General features: G+C 49.6%; 1 protein-coding gene across 2 annotated transcripts in view; it reads right to left on the bottom strand.

Annotated features, from left to right (window-relative positions):
* ANKRD27 (ankyrin repeat domain 27) overlaps positions 1 to 13855 on the bottom strand; it is a 53793-nt gene that overhangs the window by 24255 nt on the left and 15683 nt on the right. For both annotated transcript variants that reach the window (XM_049621708.1, XM_049621709.1), the window contains exons 3-13: positions 12437 to 12547; positions 10421 to 10577; positions 9293 to 9447; positions 8803 to 8862; positions 8660 to 8713; positions 8491 to 8556; positions 8326 to 8402; positions 7536 to 7657; positions 5843 to 5921; positions 5214 to 5346; positions 817 to 909 (exon numbers count right to left, since the gene is read on the bottom strand). In XM_049621708.1, the coding sequence (XP_049477665.1) occupies positions 817 to 909; positions 5214 to 5346; positions 5843 to 5921; positions 7536 to 7657; positions 8326 to 8402; positions 8491 to 8556; positions 8660 to 8713; positions 8803 to 8862; positions 9293 to 9447; positions 10421 to 10577; positions 12437 to 12547 (1107 nt within the window). The remainder of the gene's footprint in view (positions 1 to 816; positions 910 to 5213; positions 5347 to 5842; positions 5922 to 7535; positions 7658 to 8325; positions 8403 to 8490; positions 8557 to 8659; positions 8714 to 8802; positions 8863 to 9292; positions 9448 to 10420; positions 10578 to 12436; positions 12548 to 13855) is intronic.

Below are 13855 nucleotides of genomic sequence, written 5' to 3'. Positions count from 1 at the left end.
CCCAAACCAACGGTGGGGGGGGACCACACCTCCTGAACCTCAGTGTGGACGCTGACTCCTCACTAGCACACCCCTCGGTGCTGTCCCCTTGTATTCTAACAGAGCCTTGGTCTGGAGGGAAAGGGAACGGCTGCAGTTAGCAAGAGATCCATCAACCAACAGGCCTACAGGGCTCACCCCTGCGATTCCTGGATGTGCCCCTCTCAGGAGATGAGATGTTCTTGGGAGCACGTTGCCCCCGGGGAGGCTCAGGGGTGCTCCACCAACACAGTGTGGTTCTGGGTAGCCAGAAGCACCCACAGGCTCCCGGAGGTGTGCCTTCACTCAGCCCTCGCCAACTACCCAGCAGGGCACCTTGTCAGCCTCCCAGGGCTCAATGCATGAGTGATGAAACCACCACCGGGCGCTGAGCTCCCAGCCTGGGGCGAGCTCCCACAAACACTGGCGACACGGGGCTCCTGGAGCCCAGGAGAGGTGTCAGCTCCGCAGAGGCCACCAGTGAGGCTCCACAGAGCAGACCACGGAGAACAAGTCGTATTTTGCCGAGGGGAGAGAGGACAGCCGGGCAGAGGGCTGTCGGCGAGGCCCAGTGCCCTTGGTGTGCTGGCCCCTCCCGGCTGTGGCACAGCACACCTGGGGGGAGGTAGACAGACATAAAAGCTCAGTATTCCGGCCACCCACCCGCCCGGAGCACAAAAGGAACCGTGGTGTTTCACCAAGCAGACCGCCCTGACGGATTCTGCAGAGACCCCAGAGATGCAGAAAGATGAAACGTTCCTCACACACCTGCCCACAAGGACGTCTTGGGTGTCTTACCTTAAACAGACAATCAATGGGAGTTGAAGTCATCTGAGACAGTAAGCTCATTCTCTGCTTCAGGAACAGCCTGTCACCGAATCCTTCAGACTCCTGCAGGAAAAACCCAACAATCTGTTTTATCAACTTGTCACAAGATGTCAGTGCAGATCCTTCAAAATGGAGAGCCCGGGAGCAGTCCTTGCTACTTTGCACAGAACAGGATCGGCAGTGCCTCTCTCCCTGAGCCAGACAGCAGATCCGCATCCGGCTGGGAGAAGCGCTTCCCGTCTGTCCCCACAGGAAGCGGCAGCTGTGATGGTCCCTTCCCGGTGGGGACGTGGGCGAGGGGCGGCACGCTGCCGATGCGCACCCGTGTGTGGAATGTGTCCTCGCTAAGTGTGGAATGTAGCGTGCACACACCATCACCCTCCAGATCGAAGCGTGGATTGTCCTGTCCTCCTCCTCCTCCTCTCAAACTGCTGTCCTAACGCCTGCCTAGCCCTATCCCCTGCTACTTTATCTGGGCATACAGACGAGAAACCCATTTGACAGGCTGTTCTGCGCCTCCCAGTGTCAACCAGCAGGAGAGAGAGGGGTCTTGCCTTTCTAACATACTTCGGAAAATAGCAGACAATACGGCCACTGTTCCCAAATCCTATAACATACCGGGGTCCACCCCAAATAATAAACTCAGGTCTTCGTATTGCAGGTAATATCTACCTAGCTACAAAAACCTAAAATTGCATCCTTACTTTATGAAATAATCCCTAGCAAGACACTTCAATGCTCACCGGAGCACCTGCAAATTGACTAATGACAAATTAACTTCCTCAGAAGTTTCAGTGGGAAGTAAAGGGAGATGTCTTCCCCAGCCAGTTGCTGCTAGAAGAACTCCCCAAACCCTGACAAAATTATGGGAGAAGGCCCTTGATGGCCCTATAAGTTCCGACTTTAGAGATCCAGCTAAAGACAGAGCCAACAGCACCTCAAGGGATGGCCCATTTCTGGGGTCCTCTGTCAGACAGGGTCCCTCACACCAGCTGCCCTGAAAGGGTTAACCCGGCAAACACATACCAACCCCTCAGGGTGAGAGCCATTTTGCTCCCACCTACCATCGGCAATATAAGGCTCTAACAACCTGTTTTTATTCAGTGATTTATAGGCCACGCAGCTTAATGTCAGAGAAATGTCAAAGACATTGTTGCGCAGGTAAATCTGGGGTCCCTTCCTCGACTCTGGGTAACTACATGAATGGCAGTGATGAAGAGGGGCAAGCCCTGAGGTCCTGAATCTTCAAGGAGAAATGAGCTACCAGAAGAGACCACATATCAGCTCAGATCTATTTGGGAAAGGGGTAAATACTATTTATTAGAAGCTCAATAAAGAGACAAAGACCAGAAGCCCACAGAGCTGGAACAGAGTGCTCCCCGTTTTCTGGTCTACAAAGGTTAAACTAGAGTCATCTCAGTAATGCTCCTTTGCAAGAAGCTAGTCTTTATTTACGAGACTTTTAAGTCTTTATGCTTAAAGAATATATATAAGGTCACCTCAAGTACAATGATATCTTGGGGGGTAAACTTTCTGTGAAACAACATCGTGTTATATAAAGAAGGAATAGTAAAACATAATTTGATTTACTAATACTTAGTCCTTAATGCTTTTCAGAAACCTCACCCGCCGTGTGCGGATACACTTAAGCTCCTTCCCCAGGAAAGGACACCAACACAGGGCAGTGGCCTCCCACGTTCCAAGATGGAACTGCACTGCTGACAAGAATCCAGTCAGCAGCTAAGGCCGAGGCAACGCCACCGGGAGAATCTCAGTGCCGGCGTCACAAAAGACAAGGAAGCCACACTACCTGCTCTGTCAATAAAGGTAAGGATCTCTCAGGCCTGACCCACTCAAGACCCAAGGGACTGGCTTCACGGCCAGCTGTAAGGATGATGCACACCTTGTCCCAACATCTGACAGGACCAACCACCCCCCACCCAGGAAGGCAGGACCAGGACCAGGGTCAGACACCCCGGACAAGAGGGGCACACTGGGCTGTGTCCCTACCTCGCCCACCCAAACTAATGGCCTTCCTTGGGGCCATCCACGCAGGATGCACCAGAGGACCAGGAAACAGAGATGCCCGGATGCAGGGGTGTTGGAAGAGCAAGTTAAGGGCACCAGGATCATCTTCTGCTTCACAAAGGCACTTTCAAATACCCTATTTGTTTCTTGTAAACTCCCAGCAAGAGGTCAAACATACAGCATCGTCTTCAGTGTAGACAAGAAATGGACATAAACTTAGAGAGACAGCCTTGTCCAGGGCAAACACAAGTTATCAGGCTCAAGCCAACACCAGCACAAGAAGGGCCACCCCTCAACACGCCCCCCAGTCCAGGGGCGCCTGGCTGGCTCTGTCGGTGGAGCATGCGACTCTGGATCTCGGGGTTGTGAGTTCAAGCCCTGTGTTGGGTGTAGAGATTACTTAAAAATAAAATCTTAAATAAATAAAAATCAAAAAAACAAACAAACAAAAACCTCTCCCCATCCCACTTGGGACATTGTATGAAGTCAAAGTGGATGTGGGAAGCTGACTGCTGCTCTGTGGTCAGCCACCTCCTTACGCTCTGGTCAAAGGCTTCAAGCATTGTGCTTCCTGCCTACACACCACAGAAAGTAAGCAGTCAGGGTGGCCATGGTGCAGGACGGGGACGGCAAGGGGAAAGCTGCACCCTCAGGAGGCGGGCACCTCCCTCCAGGTGACCAGGAGCACCCCTGACCCCACGAGGGACGTCAGGCAATTCCTACCATCAGCCTACGTGCCAACAAGAGGAGCATAATCTCAAATTTTCCTTAAAAATATAATTGCATAGGCACAGAAAAAAGATACGTACCAAAAGGTTAGTAAGTCATCTCCAGCTAGTGAGTTTATGAGAGGTATTTATTCTCTTCACTGCAACTTTATACAGCTGGCCTGGCCCTTGAACAACACAGGTTTGAAGTGTATGGGTCCACTTATATGGCGACAGACACAGCACAGTACTCTAAATGTATTTTCTCGGCCTTGTGTTTTTCTTAATAATGCTTTCTCTTCTACAGCTTACTTCAAGGATACAGTATAGAATATGTACAACATACAAAATATCTCTTTTTTTTTTTAGGGTGTTTTTTCCTTTTTTTTTTTTTTTTTTTTAGGTTTTTAGTTAATTATTTATTTATTTTTGAGAGAGAGAGAGAGAGAGAGAGAGAGAGAGAGAGCGAGCACGAGCAGGGGAGGGGCAGAGAGAATGGGAGACACAGAATCCGAAGCAGGCTCCAGGCTCCGAGCTGTCAGCACAGAGCTGGACGCGGGGCTTGAACTCGTGAACCCGGAGATCATGACCTGAGCCGAAGTCGGACTCTTAACTGATTGAGCCACCCAGGTGTCCCCCAAATATGTCTTAATTGACCCTTTATATTATTGGTAAGGCTTGTGGTCAACAGTAGGCTACTCGTAGTTAAGTTTTTGAGGAGTCGTAAGTTATACACCAATTTCCAACCACGCGGGGGGTCAGCAACTCTAATCCCTGCGTTGTTCAAGGGTCAACTGTATATTGCAAATATTTTTTGTAAGCAAGTATTGGTTTTCTCATCAGAAAAAAATACGACCACTGTTTTGGGGAAAAACAGTGTAAAATGCCATATATGATATAAATTATGTGAAGTATACACGGATGGGAGGACAGGAAAGCACATACACATGTTAACAATGAATGAAGTCAGGGGAACCGTTTTTACCCAAGTGCACCTGTCTGGGCAGGCCTATGGGTATTTTCCAGATATATTAACTTATCATTACTTTGGGAGATTCTGACATCAGCAGAAAATTAAGATCAAGGGAGTGTTTAATCCTCAGGACTCCTCGTGTGTAATACAGGAATCTCTTCACTTTACTAATTTCAACTTTGTGATTTCTGGGGGTACGGTCACATTTTGCTGGCTGGTGAAAACAGGCCAGCAACGCAACCCCGGTTTAAGATTCTCATATTTCATGTAGAAATATAATCGCTTCCCCTAAGCAAAGCTCGCCAAGAAAATAATAAGACCACTGAGTCCTAAAATTGCATTTATTAATAACCTCATTTCTTGCCTACATACCCAAACTCATGGTTTCTAGCTTCCCCCTCCTGCCTACGCTTTTGAGGATGGTGACGATTAACGAAGCACGATTTTAACCACGTGAATCCCGGTCGTAATCTGCCACTTCCACAACCAAGTTTAGCACTTCAGTCTGCTAGGTGACTGTCAAGTCTCACAGCCCTTAGACAACAGAGGCCTCGTTCTTGGGGGACATTTAAGAATCCCCTTCCTCACCCCCCAACCTCAGAACCCTATCGAACATGCCCTGACACCCACAAAGAAAGGCCAGGCAGGAGGGATCTTACAGGCGGCTTGACGGAGAGGCTTCCTTGCCGAATGTATTCGATTGCAGCCTCAATGGAGGTCAGGCAGTACCCCAATTCATCTTTTGCTGAGCTGCTAAATCTGAAGTTTTTGATATAACTCAGGTTTGCCATCCTATCAAAAGGAAGAAAAAAGTTTCATTGTTGTACATCCCATTCACACCTCTCCACAAACAATGCAGTCACTCAAGCTGGCATGAGTGACTGAAGTCCGTTAGCTCCGGGGACCTATGACTGCTACCCCCTTAACCTCTAGCGCATGTGCAATTAGGAAAATAAGTAAAACCACCTGGTCCTTTCCTGGAGTATGCTAGTTTTTAAAAAGCTGATTACTGTAAAGCGAACCAGGGGTTCCCATCGGAAGAGGATGGGCTTTGGAGTCGGAACTGAAGCCAGCTTCCTGTTCCATCACTGACTAGCTGTGTCTTCCAGAACAAGAAACATAAGCTCTGTGGGCCTCAGTTTCCCCATCTGGAAGTGGAATGATAGCCACCCCCCGGAACTGGTGTAGGGCAGGCACAGCAACGGACTCACAAGGGGCGCTCAATCTCCTGCAGCTAGACTAAAACCATTTTGCCATTTTCAAAAAGTATTTCAACAGAAAATATTACCAATTAGGGATCTCCGTTTTCACAAGCAAATATAACAGGACTGATAACAGATCATCAGCACACATGGTCTCCAAGTTAACTGCAGGAAGGAAACACATGTTCGAAGCCAGCATGAGATTCAAACAGACCAACAAGCATATCAACTCCCCACCATCATCCAGCCCACACAACCACAATCCAGTAAGGCTACGCCTCAGGGAGCGGTTCAACTCTATGATTTTCTTTACAGTGTCCTAAATAGACGTCACATTTGAGGGGAATGCCTAGCATTCTCAGAACACGCGCAAAAGAAGGGGGTTCCCAGCAGACTACCCCTCGCCACCTTCCAGGATGGTTAGAGTCAGTGAAGGTGGGCAGAGGTGTGCCCAGAGCCACCTCGAAAAGCCTCTTCCCTCCTGAGATTATTTCCGTTTTACGTACTGCAGATCCTAATGCTCACACTTAGCCTGTTTCCATTTTCTCCCCTTCGAAATTTTAATGACTCCATTCACTCATCATTCTAAAAACTCGAATAGCACAAAAGAGCAATCTGTGACCGTCTCTCCCAGCCCTGCCAGGCAGTCTTCTTCCCCCAGACGCTACTGCTGTGGCTTCCCACCTGCCTCTCCAGAGACAGTCTAGGAACTCGCCGTCGTGCACATACAGCCGCCTCCTTTTTCTGGAATGCTGTTAGAAGTGCACCATATACACTCCCATTTATTTCACTCGACGTGCTTTGAAAATCATCCCCTATCTGGGCACACAGATATGACTCCCCTTCACTTTTTTTGTCTTAGCTTATTTTGCTTTACTTTTTATAATGGAAAATTTTAAGCATACACAAAATTAGGAAGAGTGGCCTAATGAACAGTCGAACCCCCATGTACCCATCACCACCTTGGCTCATTTTTCTTTAAGATTAAAGGTGTTTAATTTTAGCCAAGGAATGTTATCAACCAAACATTGTCAGACTGGAACACAACTGCAGAAGGGGCCAGTGGACAATTCGGCACTGGACCAAACGAATACCACCCCCACCCCAGTGCTGTGACAGGTTCAAGAGAACACACAATAGGAAGTGTAAAGTCAATCATACACGCTCCTGCACCCAGGCAAGTTCAGACTCGAGCAGACAGTGTCATTCACTTCGCAAAGTCAGGTTCTCAAAGGACCTGTGCAGCTTGGATTCTGATTTATATATCAGCTGCATGATGTCCATGCAGGTGTGGGGCAGCCTGGCTCATTTTTGAGGTCGCTGCTTCTCTGCCACCATTTTCTTACCCGAATCATACCTACCTCTTCACCCCCATTACTAGGCACCCACGCATCAGAGCAGACTCCAGGGGGCTCATGCTGGAACACTCTGCTGCACGTGAGCCCATCTGTATGATCCTTTAAGATAACACTGCTCCGGGGTGCCTGGGTGGCTCAGTCGGTTAAGTGGCTGACTTCGGCTCAGGTCATGATCTCACGGTTCGTGGGTTCAAGCCCTGCATCGGGCCCTGTGCTGACAGCTCAGAGCCTGGAGCCTGCTTTGGATTCTGTGTCTCCCTCTCTCTCTGCCCCTCCCCAGCGCATTCTCTCTCCACCCCCCTCTCAAAAAATGAATAAACATTAAAATAAATTTAAAAACAAATAAGAGAACACTGCTCCTTGACAGATCTGCATGTGGATGTATCTACGCCCCGGCCGGCCCCCTGCCCCAAGCACAAACCTCTCTGGCTGGGAGACTGTGTAATTAGCTGTACCACCTTCCGCAAACAAACCAGCTTCTGCTGCGGAGAGGTGCATTTGTTCAGCTGAGCCAGCTCTCTCTTTGCACGAGGTATGTTGAAGCTGTGAAAAAATTTGGAAAGTGACAACTTAAGACCACAGTGTAAGGGCCCTTCTTCCCTGGCCTATTACACTGCTTCCCACAAACTGTAAGTAACGAAAAACACACACAGAAACTCAGAAGCAATCTGACTCAGGTCAGTGGCAAAACTCAACACCTCTGAATGTCCCACTCAGTATGCAAAATGATATTATAGCTGCACCAGAAAATTAGGGGGGGAAAAAAAGTCCTTAGCCCCAGAGTGAAATAGCTCCAAGGGGTTAAAACAGTTTAAACATAACCACTTTAGATAGTTTTGTATCCTAATGGAACGGAAATTAACTCAAAAGCCAGTGCCTCTCTGGCAGGCCTCCCTCAGACAGGCAGGTGAGGAGAGACGCCCGCACACAGGACCCACCTGGGCGAGCGGTGGGCCTGCCAAGAGACCAGCTGTGCCAAATCCCACCCTGGAGCTCCCAACCAGCTGGCATGACAGGTGCAGGACGGTGACAGCCACAAAACACTCATCTGCCAACCTCGGCCCTTTATCTCTGGTCACAAATACCCCGCACTGCTCCTCAGTATGAATTAAGTCAAACCAGCGTGCGGTCCCTGCCACGGAGAGCCCTGCTTCCAGAAGAAGCGGCCCCCGCCGCTGAGGACGCCGAGCTCCTGCAGCACATACCCTTACCTGCACTCAGGTTTCACACCAATATCCTTCTGCTGAAGATCCTGAAGGCTTCTTGTGATTTTGTTAAAGGCAGCATCCTAACAACAGATTTTTAACGAGGCTTCAGATTTCTTAAAAAGTTTCAAAGGCGGCTTCCAACCGGGATGACAGCGATTTAGAACCTACCTCGCTTGCCTCCATGGTCCCCACATATTTAAAGATCAGGTCATAAATATCGTGCTGGACGTACATCTGTGGAATCAACGAACAGACCCCCGTTTGGGGTGTGCAGAGGTGACAAGGAGCGCCCCCTGGCACCGCTGCCTTCTCGCCCCTCGCCGCCCTGACCTCTTACCTCCACTGCCTGCTTCAGCAGGTTCATCTGGGCCTCCTGCTTGGCAAGCATTTTCTGCGGAACAAGAAGGTACCACCGTTAAAGGGCTTAGATCGGCATGTGGGCAAACCGTAGTTCTCTCTCTCGGAGGTCCTGCTGCTTACCAGGTGAGAGTCCCTCAGAAGCTGCTGGAGGCATTTGGTGTAGAGAGCATTCACCGAGTCCTGTGCAACACAGAGAAACCGGTCACTCTCACAGTCCGAGGCCACGACACAAAACCCAGAACGTGTAATGTGTCCCGGAGTGAGAACATCTCGCAAGATGTATTTCCTGCATTGAGGTCCTAATACAAGCTTATCAAATAAATTATGTGATTTTTTTTCAATTTTTTTTTTTTTTAGCTGTATATGCATGAAGGGCAGGAGAAAATTTCCTTTGGGGTTAACATAGGTGATAATAATATTCATCTTTATATTTGTCATGTTCAAGCGTTCTCCGGTGGCTTGTACTACTTTTACAGTTAGAGAGAAACATTTAAACAAAACTTCCAACAGCGAAGGCAGCAAAGTTTCAGAGTGAACTGAGAGGGATCCCCGTGCTCTTGAACTGGCCTGAAACAGAGCATGTCTGGCAAAGCAAGACACAGCTACTGACTATGTGATGACGCAGGCTCTTTCTTTCACATTCCCGGAATGTTCGCTGGAAAGAGGCAATGCTCCTATCAAATCTCTCTGCGTGTCTTCCCAAAAACTCTCTCACATCTTCGATGGTTTTCAGGGAAAAGGGATCTGAAGATGTTGAAGGCTCTTCTGAAAAAGAAACAGAGGGTCAGAATGGCTGAAGCCTTCACAGTTTCCTAATGGGGCAAGTACCACATCCTTTGCCCTGCTTCCCCAGGATCTGGAGCCCCATCTCCCAGAGGAGGATAGGAATTATTTCAAGATTCTACCCAAGAGCAGCCCAGTTACAGGACAGCTCAGGGTCCAGAGAGCCCGGTCCTCTTGAAGCCCTTTCCTTGGACAAAACAATTTGGGACCATGGGCATGACCCATGAGGCTCTGGTGAGGAAGCCCTGACTCCTGACAATAAAGGCCTCAGAGCACATCTGGCACACTGTTATCTCGATTTCCTGGAACAACTGAAGAATTATTATTTATTAAAAATAATTAGCTCTCTTGGGGTGCCTGGGTGGCTCAGTCGGTTGAGCGACCGACTTCGGCTCAGGTCATGATCTCACGGTCCGTGAGTTAAAGCCCCACGTCAGGCTCTGTGCTGACAGCTCAGAGCCTGGAGCCTGCTTCAGATTCTGTGTCTCCCTCTCTCTCTGCCCCTCCCCCACTCATGCTCTTTTTCTCTCTGTCTCAGAAATAAATAAATAAACATTAAAAAAATTTTTTTCTTGAATGACTCTCAGAGAGGCACAATAGTGAAGCTGGAGGGCAATAACGGTAAAGAGCAGCTCTAAAGCTGAGGCCCAGTCAAAGCCAGGACTCCCGTTCTGCACAACTCCAGGGGGCAACATTCACACAGAGATCTACATCAATATTGCCTCCTGGAGTTGTGTAACGTCCAACCTGTGCAACCATACATGGCAGACCCAAGCCACATCGTCTTGGCTCTGGATGACTTTTTGATTAAGTCCTGGGGGAGTTACTATAACGTTATGCAGGTTTCCAGTGGGCTCTTGAATAGTTTATAGGATGTTAATAACAGCTTTGTCAGGAGGAAGTTCAAGAAACACAATTCTCCAGATCAGGAGAAAGGGGTTTTCTCCCAGAATACCTGAACTCTCTCTCTTTTCCAAAGGGTGGGCTATACACAGTATGCTGAAACTTTCTTCTTTCTCATTGTAGAAAGTTTCTTCAAAGAGAATGGGCACTGAGAGAAGACAGGCGAAGCCGGCTCCTAATTTGATCCTGTTTCCTTGTATAAAGACATCCTGGAACAAGAAAGGCGTCCCTGCACCCACAGCCGGTGGTGCCCGTCCATCCGCTCTCAGCCTGGCCCCTACAGCGCACTTCTAACCTTCCCGCCTCCACTCCAGTGTGGGTTTGCAGTGGGGCCCGGTGGGGGGGGGGGGGGGCGGTGGCACGCATGAATACTCTTCTGTTTTGCTTTTTGATACAAAACTGTTTTCTTTCCCCTTTGCTCACCCTGCAGCTGCGGCTCCTTAGTACTCTGATCCTTTTTAAATATTGTGGCAGAGAAACATGCTGCTCTCAGAGCAGAAGAAAACCTGTGCCTCTGGGAAAGGAGGAAGGAAGAAGGCTCTTCTAGAATGATCCAGCATGCATGTGGCAGTCCTGCCCACATTCACCACTCTGGCCGTGGCCGGGGTGCCCGGGCAGACAAGCCATAAGCCTGACTCCCATGTTCTCTGTGTGGATTTGGGTTCCTCAAAGAGAACAAACTCACAGTGACCAGCAGGGCTAACAGGGCTGCTGACCCCGGGCTGGTGCACCAGTGACCCTGTGTCCCGTCCCTCCCCTCCCACCACAGGGCTGACGAGCCCTGGCTGCCGGGTCCGAGGGACCAAGCCACAGCACCAACACCAGTGCACCTGGACCCACGCCAGGCCTGACGAGGAACGGACCTCCCTGTCTCAGAATCTTTCTATCTCAACCTAAAAAATAAGAAAATGCAGGACATTTGGGTGGCTCAGTTGGTTTAGCATCCGACTCTTGATTTCGGCCCAGGTCGTGTCTCACGGTTGGTGGGGTCGAACCCCGCGTCGGGCTCTGCGCTGACAGGATGGAACCTGCTTAGGATCCCCTCTCCCCCTCTGCCTTTCAATCTCTCTCTCTCAAAATAAATAATGAATGAAAACATAGACCCCAAAGTTAAACATCAACAATGAGACAGACAACGTGTCTCCTGTCACAATACACTGAGAAAGATGAAACACCCTTCTCACCATGAGGAAACCTCTGAGAACCCCATGCTGAGGAACAGTCTACAAAGCAAAACATAACTGTCAATGTCACGAAAGACAAAGACAGCCTGAGGACTGTTCCAAATCGAAGAAAACTAAAAAGACCAACAACTGAATGCATTGCATGATCCTGGATCTAAAAAGAAAAAAAATTTTTTTTCTATAAAAGGGAATAACTATTTGTATCATTAGCACAGTTTGTATGAGGACAGTATCCTATTGATGGTAAATATTGAACAGTATCGTATTATTAAATTTCTGGAGTGTGATCACTCTGCTGTAATGATGCAGGAAATCCACGTTTTAGAATAAAGGGACGTGGTGTCTGTAACTCACACTTACTTTTTCTGAAAAACGTTCAGAAAAAGTAATGATAGTGTGTGGGGGATGGGAGAGAGGGACAGACGAAACAAATGGGGCCAAAATGCTAACAGTTGAGCTGGCTGGGGGAAGAGTATATGAGAGTTCCTTGTACTTCACTGAAACTTCCTGTAGGTTTGAGATGATTTCAAAACCGTGTTTTTTAAAGATTTAAAATTCATCCCTGATGTCCAGTTTGTGGCCCGGAAACCAACGAGCGCTCAGGAGCACTTATCAGCAGGAGGCCCACGGGCTGAGGGAGAGATGCCCGCCCTCCCCATCCCCCCCCCCCCCCCCCCCCCCCCCCTCCCAGGCAGAGGTCTAGCCAGGCCCTGCTCGTGACTAGTATCTCCTCCCACCCCACGGGGCTGCTGCTGTGTGTGTCAGAGCCATCACTTAACACAGATGGGACAGGGTGAGAAGCAGGTCTCCCTGCCCTCCTCCCCCCCTCCCCCCTCCCAAGCACTGAGAGAGTGATTCAGGGCGACCCAAAAAGAGATGAATACCTTTCCATTCAAGGTCTGAAAGTGTTCTTCCACTGGTACCAAAATATAGGACTCAAACTGACATGTAGACTGAACATTGCTTGACAAGCTTCCCTTGCAGGGCACCAGGACCTGGAAAAAACAACGAGGGTGAATGCTAAGAGATGGGCCACGTACAGCTTTGGCAGGACGTGCTGCATCCAGCTGTGGGGACCTACTGGCTGACGGAGCCGAGTGACGGGGGTGATGAAGTCCTGGTGACAAAGCTGCGCTCCCCACCTGGGAAGAGGGGCAGGCGGTCACAGGCGCCCTGGGTCCTGCCCCACGGCCAGTGCCAGGTGCCCCACTGTATTCTCAGCAGGCTCAGGGATGGTTCCAGATGAAGACGGGGTAGTTTGGGAAAGTGAAACTAAAAAGGCACACGTAGTCCCGCCACCTGAACGAGAAACCCTGCACCTCAAAGACAGCTTCCTTCCTGTCTTTTTTCTCTGCCTTTTTTTTTTAAGCCTAGTCATGATCATAGTTTGTAATGTGAGCCACAGAAACACAACTTCCTGTGTAGACTCTCACCGTCACCAAGGTGTCTTGGCGTGCCAGACTCTGTCTTAGGGGGAGGCTCAACATGAGACGTGAACTTTGGCCCGACCGTGGCCACCACGCCGACGGGGCACCAACAAGCGAGTCTGCATGGCTCAGGGACTCTCTCAAACTCAAGTGTACCCAGAAGGAAGATGAGGGCCTAGTCCCTCAGAGCCCCCTCTCCTAAAGCAACCCAGCACAAAGCAAACGGCTTCTGCACATATCCCCATCATACATACATCCCCAAGGAAACTGAGGCTCAAGGGAGCTGAGGAACCTGTCCAGGGTCACACAGCCAGTGAGTGGCGGCGCCATGACTCAAAGTCCTGCCACTTCCTGGAGCCAGTGCTGGGAGCTCAGCCCAGGGCTGGCTGGACGTCCCCCTGCAAAGACACCGTAAAACTGTACAGCCGTCGAGAGCGGCTGTCATCAGGGGCTTCCTCAGGCAGGGTAGAAAGAGCAGCATGGCCTCGCCCCCCATGGGGGACACGCCAACTCCTCGCAGCAGAAAAAGGAGGCACTTGTTGACAAAAGAACGCAGCCCTGTCGATGAAGTGGCTCACCCCTCCTAAACAAATCAAGACTGAATCAGATCAACGTCTAGATTTAACTACCAATTTCAGGAAACGCAGGAAACAGAGGACCACCGTCAACACCACCATGGGACTGCAACTGGCAAAAGTCAAAATGCAGGAAACTACAGGGTGAATGACCCAGGGGAATGAATCTCAAAGAAAGAAAGGAAGGAAAGGAAGGACAGGACAGGACAGGACAGGAAAGGAAAGGAAAGGGGAAGGAAGGAAAGAAAGAAGGAAGGAAGGAAGGAAGGAAGGAAGGAAGGAAGGAAGGAAGGAAGGAAGG

Source organism: Panthera uncia, assembly GCF_023721935.1.
Source record: "Panthera uncia isolate 11264 chromosome E2 unlocalized genomic scaffold, Puncia_PCG_1.0 HiC_scaffold_19, whole genome shotgun sequence".
NCBI lineage: Eukaryota > Metazoa > Chordata > Mammalia > Carnivora > Felidae > Panthera > Panthera uncia.
The sequence above is the reverse complement of the archived record's forward strand: the minus strand, read 5'-3'. Positions and strand labels throughout refer to the sequence as shown.